At 45.7% G+C, this 22283-nt stretch overlaps 1 protein-coding gene and 1 non-coding gene across 2 annotated transcripts; both read right to left on the bottom strand.

Annotated features, from left to right (window-relative positions):
• Positions 1–5545: 5545 nt before the first annotated feature.
• Positions 5546–7888, bottom strand: LOC123164128 (40S ribosomal protein S3-3). The gene is made up of 5 exons (XM_044581554.1): positions 7680–7888; positions 7265–7584; positions 6239–6293; positions 6020–6151; positions 5546–5933 (listed from the first exon to the last, which is right to left on the bottom strand). The coding sequence occupies exons 1-5, from the start codon at positions 7878–7880 to the stop codon at positions 5787–5789; spliced, it is 855 nt and encodes a 284-aa protein (XP_044437489.1). The 5' UTR covers positions 7881–7888; the 3' UTR covers positions 5546–5786.
• On the bottom strand, positions 6873–7043 carry LOC123171794 (small nucleolar RNA snoR143). Its single transcript, XR_006485409.1, has one exon. It is a non-coding gene; the product is annotated as a small nucleolar RNA snoR143 (small nucleolar RNA).
• Positions 7889–22283: the final 14395 nt, after the last annotated feature.

Genomic DNA, 22283 nt, shown 5'->3' with positions numbered 1-22283 from the left:
GATGGCCTTGCGCCGCTGTGGTGCTTGCAGGGAGCGTCGAGCATCTCCTCGAAGCTCATGGCGGGTTGCCACGTCGTCTTGCCGGTCTGCCGGCGCTTAGCGGCCGGGTCGGTGGCGGGCGCCTGCTCGGCGGCCGCGACGAGCCTGTTGTCGTAGCGCTGGGCCGGCTGATCGGCCTTGCGCTTGTTGTTCTGCTAGTTGTGCTGCTGCCAGCTTCCTTCGCCGGCCGGCTTCGGAGGAGGAATCGGCTTCTCTTTGCCGGCTTCATCCAATGCCACCTGGATCTTCATGGCGGAGTAGGCGTTGGCGTACTTGTCCGTCGTCACCATGAGTGCGACCATGGTGGCCGCCTCGGAGCGTAAGAGCTTGTGCTTGAGGAGGGTGCCGTCCCGGCACCCGTTGACGAAGTACTGGATCGCTTGGACCTCGTGGATGCCCTCGCAGCTGTTCTGGAGCTCGGTCTAGCGTGCGAGGTATTCGCGGCCGGTTTCCGCCGGCCCCTGCACGCACATGGCGAGCTGGCTGGGGCGGCCGGGTCATCGGTAGGTCCCGATGAAGTTGCGCACGAAGGCTTGCTCGAAGTCGACCCACGTGTTAATGTTGCCCACCGGCAGGCTATTCAACCACGTGCGGGCCGACCCCTCGAGCATGAGTGGCAAGTAGCGTAGGCGAGACGGTGGTTGCCACCGGCGATGCCGATGGCGGTGGTGTAGTCGGTGAGCCAGTCCTCTGGCTTCACGGTGCCGTTGTACTTGGGGTGTCGCGGGGGAGCGTGAACCCTTTAGTAAAGGGCTCATCCCGGATGCATGGTCCGAAGCACGCCGGCCCAACGGGGCCGCCCTCCTCCAGCTCCTGGGAGAGGGCGAGTCGGTCAAGGCGGTGGCAGGCGTCGGTGTCCTCGATGGCGCGCGGGCCCAGCCGGTCAGCGACCGCGCCGCGGGGGGCCGGGTCGACCGTAGTCGAACGTCGGCCGGGTTGGAGCAGAGGGTCGAGTCGGCCTCGTACCTCCGAGACCGGCTCGTTGCCCAAGCCGCCGGCAGTCGTCGGGGCGGGGTTGCGCCGGGTCCGGGTGCGGCCGGAGTGCACCTTGCCGGGTGGCGAAGACGCCGTGTTCTGGTGGTCGCCGGGTCCGCCAGCGCGGGCGGAGCCGGATCCCGCCGTCTTGGCGAGTTGGTTGAGGCGGTCCTGCTGCGTGTTGGCCGCGTCGAGGAGGCCGTTCACCCTCTTGTGGCGGTCCTGCAGCTCTTCGCCCGCGAGCTGATCCAGGCCGACCGCGGCCGCCCGGGCGGCGCGCATGTTCTTCACGGGAGTCTCGTAGACGGGAGGGATGGTGCCGAAGGCGCGTCCGATCGCGCCACCCTGGGCTCGCACGTCGGCGACCCGGCTTGGCTCGACCGCGGTAGGCATGAAGCCGTAGGGGCGTTGCGCTCCAGCTGAGCGGAGTCCAGGCGACGCTGCATGGCGGCGAGCGTCTCGGTGAGGTCCAGCAGGCGCTGGCGATCCTCGCCGAGCCGAGTTCGGGCCTCGGCGATGTTGGAGGCGTCGATGTCAGTGCCGATGGGGACGCGAAGGCTCTGCATCGTGGCGCGCAATGGGTTGGGCGAGCCGGCCCGCTCCGCTGCGGCCTCGGCTTCGGCGGCCTTCTTCGCTGCGCTGGACGAGGAAGAGGCGTCGGTGTTGGTGACGAAGACCTCCACGCAGAGGTCCATTGCCCCGGCGGGAGCGCCGCCTCCGAGGGAAAGGGGGAGTCGGAAAAGTCAAGTACCTCGGTGGGGTACTCGTCGGCCGTAGGCGCATCGGAGATGCGCGGCGCGGCGAAGGAGGTGGCGAGTGCGTCCATGACGTCGTCCGCCAGCGTGACGGGCTCGTCGGAGTCGGAGAGGAGCCTCGTCTGAAGCATGCTCCCGGCCAGGACCTCGAGCTGCCCCACGGTGGGCGCCAACTGTCGTGGTGGACGCACGGCAGATGCCAAGGGGTGGCTAAAGATAGGAGGAGGCTCGAGGGCACTAGTGGGCTCCAGAGGCGAGGTCGGCATGAGCGAGCGTGGAATGCAAGACATGCATACCCAGGTTCGGGGCTCATCGGAGAGAAAACACCCCTAGTCCTACCGAGTGTAGTTGATATGTATCAGTACAGAGTTGCTCCTTGAGCTGTTCGGAGGAAGGAGGAAGGCAGGCCAAGGCTTAGGCTGCTCTCCTTCCTGGCGAGTGTGCGATGCGCTGGCTATGTGTGTGTGAGAGATGATCGCCCGTATGCACGAGGGCTCCTGGGGGGTTTTATAGGCCAACCCCCAGGGATACAATGGTAATGTTACAAGGTTGTGGGGACGGATTGTCATCGTCCGACGCTAGGACCCGCCGGGCGTCTGGGCTCGCCGGGTTCTCCGGGCGCGGCCCCACATGCCTAGGGGCACTGTTCTTCATCTTATCGATCGTCAGGGAGTGGCCGAGTTGAGTCGGCTACAGTGGCGCTCCGTCAGGTCGCCGCTTGCTGGCGTCCACAATGACAACGGCTGCATTGTTGCCACGTCGGCCCTGGTCAGCGGGTAAGTAGGGCACTGTTGCCACGGCCCGGCTGACCAGAGGCATGGGTGGAGCACTGTTGCCTCGGTCATCGGTGGAGACTCGTCCCATTGTACGGCTAGGATGGGACGGGAGCTGACCCGTGGCCGGATTGGGGAACACGCCAAGGGTGGAGCTGGTTTGTTGGAGAAGTCTTAGTGTGGCGGGTTCAGCCGTCTTGAGCTGGTCGTTAGGGCCGGGTTGAGGAGTTTGGCTGGATCGAGGGGCTTGGCCAGGTCGAGCAACCCGGCCAAGCACGAGCCAGCTTGAGGGGCGATGCTTGCCCCGTTATTTTTAAAAAGGATCCGGGTTCCGTTGGCTACCCGGGGAGAAGAAAGAAAGATGATTTTCTCAGGTTTTAAGACCATAGAGTCCAAAATCCAAGGAAATCCAAAATGAAATCAAAGAAAAGAAAAGAACCAAAAATTAGGGTGTCACAAACCTGCCCCTTTAAGATAAATCTTGTCCTCAAGATTTGGTTGCTCAATGAACAAATATAAATATTTTGACTTAGAAAACCGTTTTTAACTCAGGTATCATTTTTTCCTTTGAATGTTGTTCCCGTTGATTCTCATGCGATCTTATTACCTTGCTTTGGGTGGTTTGCTTCACTTTATCGAAAATTCTGACGAGTCTTCCTCATATGTCGAACCTTTCTGACTCCAATTTGAATGCGATATATTATCACATAACTGAGATACTCCCTCCGTTCCTAAATATAAGAGCATCTCCAGCCGTTGGCCTCCCAGGAGGCACCTAAAATCGCCGCCTGGGGGTGAGCCGGCGCAAAAAATCGGCCTGGGGTGAGTTGGTCCCCAGCCGCCGGCCCCATGGCCGCCCCCAGGCGCGTTCAAAAAAGAAAATATATAGCAAATTTCGGCAAAGTTCGGCGAAGTTCGGCTAAACACGACTAAATTTCGCAAACTTGGGCATACGTTAGACATGTTCGCGGATTTTCATTACATAGCAAATATATAACTAATCTAAAAAGAAACTGGCTGAACGCCGAGTAGTCGCCGTCGTCGCCGCCATCCTCACCGCCATCGTCATCGTCGGCCTTCTCCTCCTTGACACGGGCGCCCCTGCTGGACCCCTCCCCGGCGTCGCCATGGCGGACTGGTGGCGGCGGCGGCGCGTCGTCGTCGTCGCTGTCGTCGATGACGAAGACTCCTCCTTCGTCGCGGCCCCGGCGGCGCTGCGCGAAGCGCCGCAGGGCGGCGCACTGGCGCTCCCTCGCCATCTTCAGGGAGTCCTGGCGTGCCCATTCCAGGGCCGCGTCGTCGTCGAGCTCCACGTCGCCGTGCTCCGTCTTCACGGCGGGGAGACCCGGCTCCGTCTTCACCGGCGCGAGCCCCGGCTCCGTCTTTGGCTTGACGAAGCGTGGAGGAGGAGCCGACAAGGAGGCGCGCCGGCCGCCCTCGTTGATGACGATGCCGGCGCTGCGAGTGCGCCGGCCGAGCGGCGTCTCCGCCGCGGGCTCGGCCTTGATGCCGAGCAGCGCCGGAGAGCCGAAGGAGTGGGAGGAAGAGCGCGAGGAGGAAGAAGAGGAGGAGCTGAACCTCCTTGGCGCCCATTGCACGTCGCGTCGGCGGTGCGCCGGGGCGGCCGCCCTCGCCGGGGGGTACGCCAACGGCGGGTTGTTGCCGCCCTCGAGTGTGCGGCCGGGGACGCCCCACCACAGGTGGCGCCCCTCGCTGTTCTTCAGGCCGCCGACCACCGGCGTGCCGTTGGTGGACGCCAGCCGCTGCTGCTGACGGCGTTCGAAGTACGCCGCCCAAGCCGCGTGGTTGTCGGCGGCGTACTGGGGGAGGGTGAGCTGGGCGTCGGTGAGGGAGGCGCGCACGACCTCCACCTCGTCGGCGAAGTAGGAGGGGCGCGCCACGGCGTCGGGCAACGGGGGAATGGGCACTCCCCCGTTGCTGAGCCTCCACCCCGTCGGCCCGGCGCGCATGTCCTGCGACGCCTGGATGTTCGCCTGGAACAGGAGCCACGACTCCTGTTCGCGGAGCATGGGGCGGCCGAAGCCGTTGGTCGCCGCCTCGTCTCCGGGGAAACGCTCGGCCATCGGGAGAGGGGGAGGGAGAGGGAGGGCTCGGCGGCGGCTCACGGGAGAGGGAGGGCTCGGCGGCGGCGCTCGGGAGAGGTAGAACTCGGCGGCTAGGGCGGGGCTGGTGTGGCTAGAGGCGAGCGAGGCCACCGGCTTATATAGCCACGCCGCGCCCGTGTGTACGCGTGCGAGGGAGGGGAGGCGTCGGCGCGCTGTCCGTGACGCGCCGCCCATGAGGAATTAATGGCAAGGCTGACCGGCGGCAGCCTTGCCATTGATTCCCCGCGGGAAACCGAGGCGTTGGGGGAAGACGAGGCGCGGTGTCGCTGACGCGGCTGGCCCGCGGCTCTTTCACGCCAAAACCATTCGCCCAGGCGCCCCCCAGAGCGTCGGGTTTGGGTCCGCCGGCGCTGAATTCAGCCCAGTCCGGCGAAAATCGAGCTCCTGGCCTTTCTAGGGGCACGGCTGGAGATGCTCCAAGTCTTTTTGGAGATTCTACTATGGACTACATACACAGCAAAATGAGTGAATCTACACTAAAATATCGTATGAAGTTTGTAGTGGAATCTCTAAAAAAAATTAGATTTAGGAACGAAGGAGTATATGACAAACCTTATTCTGACTCCAATTTAGCAGTGTGATATATTATCATAAGATATACTCCCTCCGTACTTAAATATTTATCTTTTTACAGATTTCAAATGGACTACCAATTTAGGAACCGAAAAAGTATGATACTACATTCTTCTGGGAAGAAAAAAAATCATGTCTTTGGCCGGTTTTCTACATAGTATGTTATGTTTTTAAGAAAGAGTTTTCCCCAGAATAAATTAAATTCTTTCGTTTGGTCGATATCTTACGTGGATGGGTAAAGTGGTCTGCTTGTAAACATTTAAGTGGGGACATGGGATATAACAGTAAAAAGGTGGCACAAACGGAACAGCAACAAACTAGCTGGGCAGAATCAATCCAAACAAAGGTTTCAGGCATACATAGCTCGTCTCGGCAAAACTTAGTTTAAACGAAATTAACATAGCAGCATTACACAGAAACTTTTGTCCATTAAAAAGTAAGATAGGTAACCAAGCGTTGCATAGCCCTCGCTTATCACAGGGATAGAAAACTAGCTAGGACCAAAATGATGTGACGTTTCATGGTCTGCTTGCTCTATTGGGACTTCAGACCTCAACCAAAGCAGGGGGGCGCAGCTCGTCCTCCTCCTTAGGGGGGTGGATGGTGACGAGGTCAGGCAGCGGGGTGGTAGGGCCAAGCTTGCCCTTGGGGTCCCAGTCAAGCATAATCTTCACCTTGATACCAAGAACGCCCTACAAAACCAAGCCAATGTGGAATCATATGTAGTTCCATGAGCAACAAACTGGAAAAACAAGGTGAAGCAGCACAGCAAACAAACCTGTCTGAGAAGAACGTGCCTAACTGCAGCATCAATGTACTCGTTGACGGGCTGACCAGATGAGATCATGTACCCGTCCTTGAACTTCATCGACTTGGCTCTCTGGGCCCTGAGCTTGCCGCTCACAATGACCTAGTACAAAATTAAGAGAGTAGTCAGCAACTAAACATAGGAAGTGCAAAATAAGAATGTCAGATCACATGTGCAGAGGAAATTAACCTCACAACCCTTAGCACCACTCTCCATAACAAAGCGAAGAACACCATAGCATGCCCTGCAATAAGATCAACAATTCCATTGAAACTACAAGCAGAAATAAACATCAACAGAAAGCATTAGGTTGAAACAAAGCAAGAAATCATTAAGAGAAATAGATTCCAGATATATTTAGTAGACAAACAATATATCTCAATGGTCGTCTGGCCACTACTGCTACAGAGGCAGAAATGTGTGACCATTCTCACAATCATCATAGTAAGAGAGCAGAAATGAACAGATTATAGATGCAGTAATTTAAAGTGAACAGCAACATACAGTTAACACAGATTTAAATTGACAACTACATTTTGCCATAAAATGCACAGCTGTTCTGGCACACATATTACAGCAAATATGTCAAGATTGCACAGAAGAAACAAGGGATAGAATCAGTAGACAAACAGCAGGTTGGCCATTCATCTGTGGATCTACATCAACAGCCACTGGTGACCAAGGAGCAGCTTCTCCTTTTTCCACCAGTGATATATCCTACTAGCACGGCTACAACACGAAGGTGCAACATAAGCACTGCATTCTGTATATTTGTGTTATGCTGACTAATCTATGACAATAAATTACAGGAAATTAATCATGCAAATATGAGATAGAACTAGTAGACAAGCAGCAAATCAGCCATTCATCTGTGGATCTATCTCTACGGTTGTCTGGCTGCTGCTGCTTCAAAGAACAGCATTTACTTTTTGCACCAATACAAATGCCCCACAAACACGATCAGAAAACAGGGCAGGGTAAAGCAGAGGTGCAACAATAATCACTTCCTTACGAAGTGTGCATACAAACATGAAGCTAACCACAAACTTCAAGGACTACAACATACACTGAAACATCAAATAGTATTTGATGTAGATTTCATAGCATCTAAACAAATGATAAGTGTATCACAACAGCTCTGACCATTTACTAGCAACGCCTTGCATCTAGAAATCGCATATATGAAAAACATTTAAGAATTGGTCGTCATCATACCTGCGGACGGCAAGGCCTCCGAGGAGCTTGTAGCGGAGTGACTCAGCCTGGGCGATGGCGCAGAGGCCACGGTTGACGACCTTCTCGGCGTAAAGCTCAACGCCGTTCTCCGGGAAGTTGAAGCGCTTCTGGACGACGGAGGTGAGCTCCCTGATCCTGCGGCCCTTCTCACCAAGCACGTTCTGCGTCCGCGTGGCCCTGATGATGATCTCCGTGCGCATCGGCGTCACGCGCACCTCCACGCCGGAGTAGCCGTCCTCGGCAAGCTCCCGGGTCAGCATCTCGTTCAGCTCGGCGTAGAAAACGCCATCGCTCACAAACTACGCAAGCACAAACGGGAAATCGTTAGATCGGTTGATGCACCGATAGATCGTGCTGGGACGGCGGAATACGCTGGGTCTAGGTGGTTCCTTACCTTCTTCTTCTTGCTGATCTGGGTCGCCATGGTTGCGGCGGTGGAGGAAGAGCTCGCTGCGTCGGCGGCGAGCTGTGAGACGACGGCTAGGGTTTTGTGGGCAGAGGAGAGAAGAGGGGCGGCGGCGGGAGAGGGGGAGGGAAGCGAGAGGGTGAAATTTATAGCTGGTGTGAGAAGGGTAGGGTTTGGGTGGGTGCGCATTGCGGAGAGACGAGGGCTGGGGGATGGTGCAAACTGAGACGTGGGCTTGCTGAGGCTCATGGGCTCGGCGGGAGCCTCGAGCGCGAAACTGGGCCGGCCTAGCTCGCGGAGGCCACAGGCACATTTTTTCTTCTGTTTTTTCACTTTTTTGTTTTCGTTTTATGCTTTCTTTTTACATTTGTTTATATTCCAAATATTCTAAATATATGTATTACAAAAAGATCTACATAAAACATTGGAAAATGTTAATCTAGCATTTTTAAAATGTTAAATGTGTATAAAAATGTTTCTCGTCAAAAATAAATGTGTGTGAAAAAAGTTGATCATGTATTTATAAAATGTTAATCAAGCATTTGAAAAAATGTAGTAATCTATTTAAAAAATTAAACTTGTATAAAAAAGTTCTTGATGTATACCAAAAATCTATAACATGCATTAAAAATTGAACGTAAAAACATAGATTTTTAAAAATGTTGATTGCGTATTATAAAATTGTTAATCGTATATTTCTAGAATGTTAAATGTGTTTAAAAATGTTCCTGATATACACCGAAGATGTGTACAATGTGTATAAAAGAAGAATTATTCAAAAAATTGGCGGATTCAGGGATTTATTGGCCGATTTACCTCTACTCATGGGGTGTGTGATAAGATCGTGTCATTTTTTCGATAAATTACTAAGGCTCATAATACAACATCTAGGGATACAATTATAATGAGCAATACACGGCCTCTCTACACAGCTAAGATGCACACAGCCAACACACACATACACAGAAAAAAATCACCGGCAAAGTGCTAAGTCATGTAAGACCGAAGCTATCCTAGGCGGAGAGAAAAAATTCTCGAAGCGATGAAAACAACGATTGGTGATGTATCGTGACAACCATCGGCACTGACTATCTCATGACAGCACATGGACTACGAGAGAAGTTCTTCAAAAGCGATGCATCCAGGAAGGAAATGACACACATGTGACGCCGTTGCCGGATCCAACACCCGAAGGTTAGATCATAGGTTTTTCACCTTGAAGATCAAGTCTGGTAACATTGTGTCATATTGTCGCTATTAATCGGTTGATATAATTTATCGCTCTCACAAGCGATTTATCAGGAATGTACGATGAATCCTAAAACTATGTGTGTTGTACTTACGTTTATGTTTCCTGGCAATTTATTTTGGTTGTGACAGTGAGAGAATCAAATAACTTCGGATTTCGGTGTTTTACAAGGATTCAAAGACAAGGAACAAAGGATATACTTATGCCTAATATTGTTTTTCTAATATAGCATTTTTTAGTGTTGTAAACATGTGATTTGCAAAAAAAGTGTTTGATTAATCCTGAGCCGACCGAGGCGCTAACGATAAACTATATCATGAACATTGGAAAAAAAAGTAGCCATCAAACACACAAAATTGAAAAAATATTAATCATTTATTTCAAAAATGATAAACGCCTACGAAAAATGTAGAATGTGTATTAAAAAACTTAACATAAAAACATAAATTAAAAAATGTTCATGTATAAAAACATGCTAATCATATATTTTAGAAAATGTTAAGCATGTATTTAAAAATGTTCCTGATATATACCAAAAATATATATAATGTGTATGAAAGAAGTAGTCATAAAACACAAAAAATTAAAAATATTAATCATCTATTTCAAAAAAATTAATATGTACAAAAAAATGTTCATAATGTATACGAAAATTGTATAATGTGTATTAGAAAATTTAACATAAAACATAAATTTAGAGAATTTTGATCATCTATAAAAATGTTAATCATATACTTCAAAAATGTCAAACTTGTAAAATGTTCCTGATATATACCAAAAATTGATACGTCCCAAATGTATCTACTTTTCAAACACTTTTGCTCTTATTTTGGACTCTAATTTGCATGATTTGAATGAAACTAACCCAAACTGGAGATGTTTTCAGTGTAACTACCATGGTGTTGTTTTTGTGCAGAAATAAAACTTGTTGGATTGGCTGAAAATTTACGGAGATTACCCCGAGAGTGTATAAAAACTATTGGTGAAGAGAACTACTCGGGGGACCACCGAGAGCTACGAGGTTAAGGGGCGCACCAACCACCCAAGGCGCGCCCTGTGAGATCGTGGGTCCCACAGGCCTCCGTTTGCCCTAACTTCAACTCCGTAAGTACCGTCTCGGGGAGAGAAAAAACCAGAGAGAAGGAATCATCGCGTTTTAGATACGGAGCTGTCGCCACCTCCTGTTCTTCATCGGGAGGGCTGATCTAGAGTCCGTTCGGTGCTCGGGAGGGTGGAATTCATCGTCATTTTCATCATCAACCTCTCCATCAGCAATTCCATGATGCTCACCACCGGAAGTGAGTAATCCATTTCCCGCAAAAAGGGGAGTGAGTAATTGAGTCAATTTGTTAGGGCTTGATCCCTAGTAGCCACTATGCTCTGAGATTGATGTTGCGAATGACTTTGCTCTGCTTAATGCTTGTCACTAGGGTCCGAGTGTCATGATTTCATATATGAACCTTCTATGTTTCCATGAATATATTTGAGTTTTGATCCTATCTTGCAAGTTGTATGCACCTATTACGTGTTATGATCCGTAGACCCCAAGGTGATAATAATTGGGATTCACTTCGGTGATGACCGTACCATGAGGAGTTCATGTATTCAGTAAGTGTTAACGTTTTGTTCAGGTTCTCTATTAAAAGGAGACCTTACTATCCCTTAGATTTCCTTATGGCCCCCGTTGCCAGGGAGGGTGGGACAAATGATGTCATGCAAGTTCTTATCATAAGCACGTATGACTATATACGGAATGCATGGCTACATTAAATTGATTAATTGGAGCTATCGTGTATCACTCTAGGTTGTGACTGTTACATGAAGAATATCATCCAACATAAATATCCATCGTTGATCCAATGCCTACGCTTTTCTCATATTGATATTTGCTAAGTTACTATTGCTGATGTTGTTACTATCATCACAAACAACTATTGTTACTGTTCCTATTACTATTGCTACTGTTGCCGCTACTATCAAAACTATCAAACTAATGTGCTATTAAACACTTAGCTACAGAAATATAATCTCTCAGGCGTGGTTGATTTGACAAATCAACTGCTAAGGCTCATAAATATTCTTTGGCTCCCCTTGTGTTGAATCAATAAATTTGGGTGAAGTACTACCCTCGAAGACTGTCGTGATCCCCTATACTTGTGGATTATCAAGACCTTTTTCTAGCGCCGTTGCCGGGGATCATAGCTCTATTTAATGAGTTCACTTGGGATTTTATGCTATGAATAATCTAAAAGACACTAAGACTAAGATCGTACCCTCTAAGACGAGGGGAGGTAAGGAACTGTCATCTAGCTCCGCACTTGATTCACCTTCCGTTTTAAGTAGGCTTGCGGCACCACCACCTCTTATTCATTCTGATATGTCGCAAGTAATTGATGATACTACTTCTGCTATAAATGAAACTTGTGATGATGCTAGTACTCTGCTTGATGATACCGTGCCACTAGGTGAATTTCATGATGAATAAATTGCTAAGGCTAAAGAACTTGAAACTGATGAAAATTGAGATTCACCTATTATGCCTAGCTCCCCACTAGAGTTGAAATGCCTAAGATACTTGAGGATTATGTTATAGATGAGGAGACAGCTAGAGAACTTTTTGCTTGTAATGATAGAGATGATGATAAGAAACTACTGAGCAAGCTGAAAGAAAAGTCTATGGTAGAGAGAATGAGATATGATCCTAAGTTTGCTACTTCTCCTATCTCTGTTACCGATAAGGATTATGAATTCTCTGCCTAACCAGAGTTAATTACTTTGGTTGAATCTGATCCTTTTCATGGCTATGAAACTGAAAGTGTTGTGGCACATCTTACTAAATTGAATGATATAACCACCCTATTTGCTCATGGGGAAAATTCACCACTGCTATATTCTTAAGTTGTTTCCTTTCCCATTAAAGGGTGATGCTAAGAAATAGTTCAATACTCTTGCTCTTGGTTGTGTGCGTAGTCCCTAGGATATGATATATTACTTCTCTGAAAAATATTTCCCTGCTCATAAGAAACAAGTTGCCTAACAGGATTTTTTTTACTTTGTGCAATATGAAGAAGAGAATCTCCCTCGAACTTGGGGGAGGCTTCTCCAATTACTTAATGCTTTGCCTGATCATCCTCTTAAGAAAAATGAAATACTTGATATCTTTTATAATGGACTAACCGATGCTTCTAGGGACTACCTAGATAGTTGTGTTGGTTGTGTTTTCAGAGAACGAACAGTTGGACAAGCTGAAGAACTGTTGGATAATATATTGCGAAATGTCGATCATTGGACACTTCCTGAACCACCACCAAAACCAACTCCAAAGAAGAGAGGTACTATATCCTCAGTTTAGAAGATATGCAAGAGGCAAAGAAATCTATGAAAGAAAAGGGCATTAAAGTTGAATATGTTCAGGATTTACCACCTATTGAAGAAATACATGGACTCGATGCCCCGACGCGGGCAGTAATGGTAAATTCTCTTTATAGATCCGATTAGAGTGATATTCCCTGCAATAAATCTGCCAATGCCTGGATGAATTTGATAATTACATTGTTAAGCAAGAACACTTCAACATGTATGTTAGTAATCAATTGAAATGAAATGCTAGCATGGTTGATCGTTTGAGTGATTTGATGTTTAGAATTGCTAATGTTGTTAGAGGTTTAAGTAAACATTCATCCATGGTTCATACTAATTTGGAACAAGTTGCTAAGTCACAAAATGATTTGCTTAATGAGATGAATAATAAAATGAATGATCATGTTGTTAGAGTAATGACTAGAGGAGGTAAAATGACTCGGGATCATGAAGGTCATCCTAAAAGAATTGAGCAAGATTCTCAAAGAATTAATATTGATGCATCTAGTTCATCTAAGAAGAAAAAGAAAAAGAAAAATGATAGAACTTTGCATGCTTCTAGTGAACCTATGGTAGAAAAACCTTCTGAGAATCATAATGATGTTACTATTTCTCATGCTGAGACGCAATCTGGTAATGAACATCCACCTAGTGATAATGATAATGATGATGGTCATGTTGATGCTCAACCAGACAATTATAAAGAACCTCATAATGATATAAAAATAGAACCCAATGTTGATATTGATAACCTACAAGTTATGATAAAAGGGATTTCATTGCTAGAAAACATCCTAAAGAAAGAGAACCATCATAATGATATAAAAATAGAACCTGATGTTGATCTTGATAACCCACAAGTTATGATAAAAGGGATTTCATTGCTAGAAAACATGGTAAAGAAAGAGAACCATGGGTTCAAAAACCTATGCCTTTTCCTACTAAGCCTCCAAAAATAAAGATGAGGAGGATTTTGAGTGCTTTGTTGAAATGCTTAGACCCATCTTTTTGTGAACACATTTGATGGATATTTTGAAAATGCCTCCTTATGCTAAATACATGAAAGATATTGTCACTAATAAAAGAAAATACCTGAAGCTGAAATTTCCACCATGCTTGCAAATTATTCATTTAAGGGAGGAGTACCTAAGAAGTTGGGAGATCCAGGAATACCCACCATACCATGCTCTATTAAAACAAGTTATGTCAAAACTGATTTATGTGATTTAGGAGCCATTGTTAGTGTACCCTTTCTCTTTATATAGAAGACTTGATTTGAATAAGTTGACACCTACTGAAATATCTTTGCAAATGGCTGATAAATCAATCGTTATACCTATTGGAATTTGCGACGATGTGCCCGTTGTAGTTGCAAATGTTACTATCTTAACAGAATTTTTTATACTTGATATGCCCGAGGATGACAACATGTTGATTATCCTTGGTAGACCCCTTTTGAATACTGCAGGGGATGTTATTGATTGCAACAAAAGCAAGGTTTATTTACATGTCAATGGTAATGAGTATACGATATATTTTCCGAGGAAACAACTCCAAGTGAATAGTATCAACTCTATTGAAAGAATTATGTCAGTTACTATTGGAGGTTTCGAATTTCCTCTTCTCACCGTTAAAAAGAAACATGAAATTTTTATTGTTGGGGAAATGCATATCCCCACCGAGGTAACTTAGCGTTATACAAAAATTCTTCGGTTTCATGTTACTCGAAAATAGTTTGTTAATAAGACTTGATCAACCTTATTAGTAGATTCTTTTTGAGGGCATATGGTCGATGCATTTAGTAAGCACAACCTAATCTACCTACCATTTGCTCTCTGTTATTTAAAGTTTAATAAAGTAGAATGCCATGATTATCCTGTTTTCTGAATTATTCGTGCAATAAGAACCCGAAAATGGAAGTTCTCGGAATGACCTGAAAATTTAGTATGATTTTTCTACATTATTTTTTAAAAAATTGGCACTAAACACACCCCAGGGGGTGCCCCTGTGAGCCACAAGCGGCTCACAGGGCGTGCCCACCCCCTCGGCGCACCTATTGAGCTCGTGGGTCCTACAGGGTCCCCCTCACTTATTCTAGCAGCCCACTGCCTTCTCCTACCTCCAGAAAAAATTGAACTTGCCTCATAGCTCGTGTTCTTGCTCATTCTCGTGTGATTTTTTATCTCCTTGCTTGGAGCTCCATTTCCAAAACTGTTTTGGGGGGATTACTCCTTGGTATGTGACTCCTCCAATGGTCCAATTTGTTTTTGTTCTAGTAGTTTATGTTTTGCATTTTGTTGTTGTTGTGGTGAGCATGTATTTGAGCTTGCATGTTGAGTTTGTATGATCCAAAGTAGTTTTGATGCATGATATAGCCTCTAGACACTTGTGGGAGTAGTTGCTATCAATTTTGTTAAGTTTTGTTCACTTTTATTTTGAGGACTAATTTTTTTAGAAATTTTCAGAGAAAAGGAAAATGTTTAGGAAGATGTTCCATGGTGGTTCTTCGAGCAAGAGCTCCCCGAGGCTTGCAATACATGAGCCGGATCTCGAACCACCGCAGGAAGCTCGTGTGCAACCATGTGAATGGACATCCGATGCCTTCATGATACAAGCCGACATCAAGGAAGAGTTCGAATGTACGTTCACAATGCCGAGTTGACGGACTTCTTATCAGATAAGTGTCCGCAGTACCATGATCTCACGGATTCTTTTGTGCAGAGATTCAAGTATGTATCCCAACGCTCTTCTCATATGATATGTTTGACATTTATGATAAATCTTTTCGCATGACCGTTCATGAATTCAGTGAGGCTTGTAGAAGTCCCTCTTGGGGGACATGCCTTGAACCTCGTAAAGCTGATTGTAACGAATTTCTTATGAGTATTACACGAGGTGAAACTAGGGGCATAACGCAAGCTAGAATTGGGAGCATTCATTTCCCTGCTACCCATTATTTAGCTCTGTTTATAGGTAGATGCATCAACGGCAAACATGACCTTAGTACCTTGTGCGCACCTGACTTAAGAATTCTTAAAAGTGCGGCATTGAGGGATAGAAAATTTAAGATGGGGGCCATCATTGCACGTCGTTTACAAAATAATGCTCTTGTTAGTGATCTTTTGTAACATCCCAAAATTCTAAATTTTGGAATGTTATATTAAATAGATAGATTTGATTGATTGTTTGATTGTGGTGTGGTTGCTTGTGTGAAATTGAGAGAAATTTGAAACTTTCTGAAAGTTAAATGAGAGGGAATGAAATGACTTTCCCAAACTTTCACCTTTGCTTTTATGATCTCCATGAATTCAAATTCATTTCATCACAAACCCCTAGAGTGAAGATAATATGACTTCTTCCATTTAAATAAATGAAAAAGGGTTTTTGAAAATATTTGAATTTCATTTGGAAATATTTCAAATTCAGAAACTTTATGCAACTCAATGATTTTCAAGAGAGAAGATAAAATGACTTCTTCAAAACATATGAAATATGAGATGGAAGTTTAAAAGAATCAAATTGAAAGTCCCTTTGAAATTATTCTCAATTTGGAGTTATTTGGGTTTTATTCAAATTATTTTTCTCCAAAAATAAAATATATGGAAATTAGGGTAAAATGATTCCCTACAGTAGAAAATTGGAGAGAAATAAATTTGAAATCGTTTTGGTATTTTTTTAAATGATTTTCATTGGGTTTTATTGTAGCAATAGCACTGTTTGCTTTATTTAAATCTTTTAGAATTTTATTTGACGCTAGAAAAATGTTCAAGTTGTAGAAAATCTTTTTCTGAAAATTTTGATATATAATGTGCCTATATTATATTTTTATTTTATGTGGTTTTTCTTTTTATTTATTGTCTGTTTATTAAAAAAACTTTTTCGGGCTAGCTGGGCCGAAGCCCAGCTGCCGGCCCGCTCTTGCGCTGCCTTCCCAGTCGTGGCCTACCGGGACTCCACCGGAGTCCGGCGCCGACACGGCCCCGGCCGGCCCCTTCCCCAAGCCGTCGCCGCCCCCTCTTCGCCCCTTTATAAGGCCGCGCCCCCGGCCCCTCCTCCTCGTCAGCCATTGCCGCCTTGAGCCGCATCTCACCGCCGCCGCTAGCCCCTCGCCTCGTGCTGCCACAGCATCGCCGCTACCGTCGCTTAGCGCCGCCGACACCGCTAGCTGCTGCCACCGCCGCTCCTCGCCTCGCCCGCACTTCGACGCGCCGCTGCAAGCCCCGCCGCCGCTGCCGCGCCTCGTCGCAGCCCCCGCGTCGCTGCCCCTCCCTCGCCGGAGTAACCACCACCGCTGCCGTTTTCTTTGGTGAACCGGTATAAACCGTAAACCCGCCCGGTTTTTTTATTAGTTTGGTTTATTTTCTTTTTAGTTAGATTTAATTAGTGAACGTTCATTAGATTAGGTTCAGCAGTGAACAGATTCGTTCGTTAGCGTTCGGTAGCAAACGTTCGTTCGATAGGATTTTTTTCTTTTTATTTAATTTTCTACCACGGACCTATCCGTAGTTTTATTTTTACAGTTTAGCCCCTGATCTTCAAACCTTTGCTACTTTTTGCTCGTTTGTCCAAATCCAACGAAACCAATGCCCACTTCTTCGTTATGATCCCCTCCATCTAGTAAAAAAACTTAAACATGTTTTTGAAAATTTGAAATTTGGTTTCAAACAGATTTGAATTCAAACTTCTTTTTGTCATAACTTGAGTTTTATAACTCTGATTTAGTTGATTCTTTTTGCAAATCGAAGCTCTTGACCTATACTTTCTGATAAGGCTAATTCCACCTAATTTTGGTACTGTTAAATTTTTTTTTATGTTGCAAGAGTTAATTGCTTGTTTTCGAAGTTTTCCGAGATCTTTTCTTCGATTCTTTTGCATGAGTGCTTATGTATGCAATTGATTGCTCACGATAGATTGACCGGAGTGTGACGAGTAGAACTATCAGGAGTTATGAGTGCGAATCATCTTCATCAACAGTACAGGCAAGTTCACACTTTGATCATATTTTTCATACCCAGTTTTTATGCATTAGTTTCAACCCTCAAACATTGCATGAGTAGGTTTTGATAACATGTGGGTATTGGGAAGTAGTTGATGAGGTAGTACCTATTGTCCTTTATTCAAACCTTGGGAGTTACTATGTATGCTTATATTGCTATGCTATGCTCGTAGACGTGGATTGGTGTGAGAGAATTCATGAAAGATGTGAGAGATCTTTGTTAACTAAGGTTTAACTTAAGGTGGCTACTTTAATACACATATGGGTGGATTGGTTTGTGGGCACCTGGGGAATCCAGTGTTGTCCAAGGAGAATCCCGGGGTATCTGTGTGATTTTTCCTATGGTCTGCCGCCCAGGCTCAAAGGGATCATAAGATTATTCATGCTAGAAACTTCTGTGTGCAGCCACAAGCCATTATGGGCTCTGGCATAGTTGAGTATGTTGTGTGACCTCTTTCAGTGGTAGACTAGCAGATGTAGGGGATGTAGGTGGTATGGTCTACCCGTCGAAAGAGTTAATGCTTCTGAAAGACTGCGTCTCGGTCAACCGTTTCTCAAACATCATGTAGTGCGAGAAATTCAACGGAGGAGATCGAGTCTTGTGGGGAAAAGTGCGCAAACCTCTGCAGAGTGTACAAACTAATCATGATTAGCCGTGTCCCCGGTTATGGACATCTTGAGTATCTGGTACTTGAATTATTGATTTGATCTCAACACTTTACTTAATTAATTTGTTTGGGTAAATGATTATTATTTTGGGATTGAGATGGGGTTTCCATTCTCAATGATTTCAACGAACTTTTTAGTTAAATAAAATATATTCCTTTGTTGTAGGGAAAAATTAGCTTTCTGCAATTCAAACTTAGAGCCTCCACCAGCCAAATATGCATGTAGTGATAGCTATTATTTTTCATTGTCCTATGGTGTGAATTTGCCAGTACATTCAATGTACTGACCTACATGGCTGCAACGTCTCATGTTGCAGGATTCTTACGACGAGTAAGTGATACGTTAGGGTTACGATTTCTACACTCAACTTTGTCATTGGTGTTGATGGGAATCCACAACCTTGTTGTTACTTCCGCTATTTGGATTGAGGTAATAGTATTTATGTTACTTTATACATGTGATTTACCTTTGTTATAAATCTTCGAGTACTGTGTGTGTCAGCATACCGATCCAGGGATGACACTTAAGCATAAAGACTTGACCATCTGAGGTCGGGTCGGGTCACTACATCTTTTTGGCAGGATTTATGCTACTCATTTAGCTACCTACCTTGGTATATGATACGTCTCCAACGTATCTATAATTTGTTCCATGCTATTATAGTATCAATATTGGATGATTTATATACAATTACAAGCAATTATATATCATTTTTTGGGACTAACCTATTAACTTAGTGCCCGGTGCCAGTTGTTTTTTGCCTGTTTTTGGTTTTTTAGAATATTAGTACCAAACAAAGTCCAAATGCCACGAAACTTTTGGAGATTTTTTTATGGACAAAGGAGACACTGGAAGCTTTAGGAGAGGGCGAGAAGATGAAGCATGGGCCCACGAGGCTCCATTTGACCTAATTCTGTCTTTGTAAATTCTCTAAAATCGGGGAAACAACAAAGAGCCATGATAACTCACAAGTATAGGGAATCACAACAGTTTCGAGGGTAGAGTATTCAACCCAAATTTATTGACACAAGGGGAGCCAAAGAATATTTGTAAGTATTAGCAGTTGAGTTGTCAATTCAACCACGCCTAGAGATTTAATATCTGTGGCAAAGTGATCAGTAGCACAGTAATATGATAGTTTGATAGCAGTAGCAGTGATAGTAACAACAATAGTAACGGTAACAATGATAGCGGTAATTTTGTAGCAGCTGTAACAGTAGCAATAGTAATAGTAACGTAGCAAAGATGAATATGTGAAAAGCTCGTAGGCATTGGATTGGTGATTTCGTTGGATGAATTTCATCATAACAGTCATAACCTAGGACGACACGTAACTAGCTCCAGTTCGTCAATATAATGTAGGCATGTATTCTGTAAATAGTCATACGTGCTTATGGAAAAGAACTTGCATGGCATCTTTTATCCTACCCTCTCGTGGCAGCGGGGTCCATAAGTTAACTAAGGGATATTAAGGCCTCATTTTAATACAGAGTCGGAAAAAAGCATTAACATATAGTGAATACATGAACTCCTCAAACTACGGTCATCAATGGAAAGTATCCCAATTATTGTCACCTTGGGGTTTACGTATCATAACACATAATAGGTGCATATAATTTGCAAGATCGGATCAAGAACATAGATATAATGGTGGAAAGATAAACGGTCCAGATCTGAAATCATGGCACTCAGGCCCTAGTGACAATTATTAAGCATAGCAAAGTCATAGCAACATCAATCTTAGAACATAGTGGATACTAGGGATCAAGCCCTAACAAAACTACCTCGATTACATGATGAATCTCATCCAACCCCTCACCGACCAGTGAGCCTACGAAGGAATTACTCACTCTCGGCGGTGAACATCATGGAATTGGTGATGGAGGATGGTTGATGATGACGAAGACGGAATATCCCCCTCTCCGGAGCCCTGAACGGACTCCATATCTGGCCTTGCGATGAAGAACAGGAGGTGGCGGCGGCTCCATATCGTAAAACGTGATGAAACTTCCTCTTCTATTTTTCTGGAAAAATAGGATTTCACAGCGTCGGAATTAGGGTCGGTGGAGCCTTGTGGGGCCCACTACCCACCAGGGCGCGCCAATGGAGGGTGGCGCGCCTCCAGTGGGTCTTGGTTCTAGTATTTTTTATTTATTCCAAAATAATTCTCCAAAAAGTTTCGTCCGATTCCGAGAACTTTTATTGCTGCGCAAAAACAACACCATGGTAGTTCTGTTGAAAACAACGCTAGTCCTGGTTTGTTTCATTCAAATCATGCAAATTAGAGTCCAAAACAAGAGCAAAAGCGTTAGGAAAAGTAGATACGATGGAGACATATCAAGCCACCCAAAACACCTTTTCCGCTGCCGCAAGTTCCTGTTCTCGCGAGATCCCATCTGGAGGCCTTTTATGGCACTCTGTCGGAGGGGGAATCAAGCGTGGAGGGGCTCTACATCAACCTCGTTGCCCTTCCGATGATGTGTGAGTAGTTTACCACAGACCTACGGGTCCATAGTTAGTGGCTAGATGGCTATCTCTCTCTCTATCTTTGATCTTCAATACAATGTTCTCCTCGATGTTCTTAAAGTTCTATTCGATGTAATCACTTTTTGCGGTGTGTTTGTTGGGATCCAATGAATTGTGAGTTTATGACCAGATTATCCATCAATATTATTTAAGTCTTCTCTGAACTCCTGTATGCATGATTATTGTAGCTTTGTATTTCTCTTCGATATATTTATTTGGTTTGGCCAACTAGATTGATTTTTCTTGCAATGGGAGAGGTTCTTTGTGATGGGTTCGATCTTGCGGTGCTCAATCCCAGTGACAGAAGGGGACATGGCATGTATTTGTATCATTGCCATTTAAGGATAAAAAGATGGGGTTTATTCATGCATGAGTTTACTTTGTCTACATCAAGTCATCTTGCTTAAGGCGTTACTCCGTTCTTTATGAATTTAATACTCTAGATGCATGTTGGATAGCGGTCGACATGTGGAGTAATAGTAGTAGATGCAGAATCATTTCGGTCTACTTGTCTCGGATGTGATGCCTATATACATGATCATTGCCTTGGATATTGTCATGATTATTTGTTTTTCTATCAATTGCCCAACAGTAATTTGTTTACCCACTATATGTTATTTTCAAGAGAGAAGCCTCTAGTGAAAACTTAAATTCCAAAAATACCTTGCTGCGATTTTTGTTTATTTTATAAATAACATCATGTAACGCCCCGAGACCGACGCTCCAGATGGCTTCCATGTTTTTCGTTGCCGTCGTGTGTTTATTTGTTTGTTGCATTTGCATCATGATCATCATTGTAGTGTGCATATTTGTTGTGTGCTTGTTATCTTTGTGTACTCCTTCTCCTCATCTTCTTTGATGTTTCATCTTGCCCTTTTCTTCTAAACCATCATCAAGTGCAACATCCCATCAAGCTTCTTCCTTTCAATTCTCATCCATTTATTGCAAGTGTTTTTTTTCCTGTCCCAGTAAATGTTCACTTATTTTCTGTTAATTTTAAACCATGCCTACACCCTCTCTGCCAAATTGCAGCTCTTTTGGACTTGATTTGGTTGGAATCAAAATTGCCTCAAGTTTGAATTTAATTCAAACTTGCGATAATTTTCTTTCTCTAAAAATGCCCAAAGCAATTTATTCAAAGTCTACATAAATCCAGGAGTCCAAGGATATTCTTATCTCCATCTCACACCTCTCCATTCCCCCTGTGTATTTCTTTTTCTTCGGTGTGAAGAAAAGAAAGAAGAGGGCAGTGACCTCCCGGCAGCACCTTGGGCCTCCCAACTCCAGCCGACCCAGCCCAGTGCCTCAAACGGCCACCTGCTCCGTTTCCCCTTCGTCTCCCTCGCTTCAGACACAGAGCGCTCGCGCCGTCGCGCCGTGAGCTCACGGACGTCAAGGCCAGCACGTCCCGCGCCCCTAGAAAGCCCCGCAGGGATCCCTAGGGTTTTCCTCCGTCCTCCTCGCGTCGCCATCTCTCTCTTCCTCCCCTTCTTCCTCTGCTTCATGGCCAGCAATCGCAGCCCCGCCGCCGGCTGACCGAACCAGCACCCCGCGCCAAGTTCGTCTTCCTGTTGCGCCGCCGCCCGGAGCTTTCTTCGCCGGAGGCCTTCGCCTCGTCCGCGTCGCCCGTGTCCATCCCCGCCTGAACCTCGTGCCCGAGGAGCCCCAGGCCGAGCTCCTCCTCCCCGCCTTCGCCTCGCTGCCTCGTCGCCGCGGCAAAAGCAGCAGTTCGCAAGCCCCAGCACCGCTCCTCCTCTGCCCAAGCGCTCCTCTCCACGCCGGCATCCCCGTC

The sequence above is a fragment of the Triticum aestivum genome, chromosome 7D, assembly GCF_018294505.1.
Source record: "Triticum aestivum cultivar Chinese Spring chromosome 7D, IWGSC CS RefSeq v2.1, whole genome shotgun sequence".
NCBI classification, from domain to species: Eukaryota; Viridiplantae; Streptophyta; class Magnoliopsida; order Poales; family Poaceae; genus Triticum; species Triticum aestivum.
Note: the sequence above shows the minus strand (reverse complement) of the source record. Positions and strands in the feature narration are given on the sequence as shown.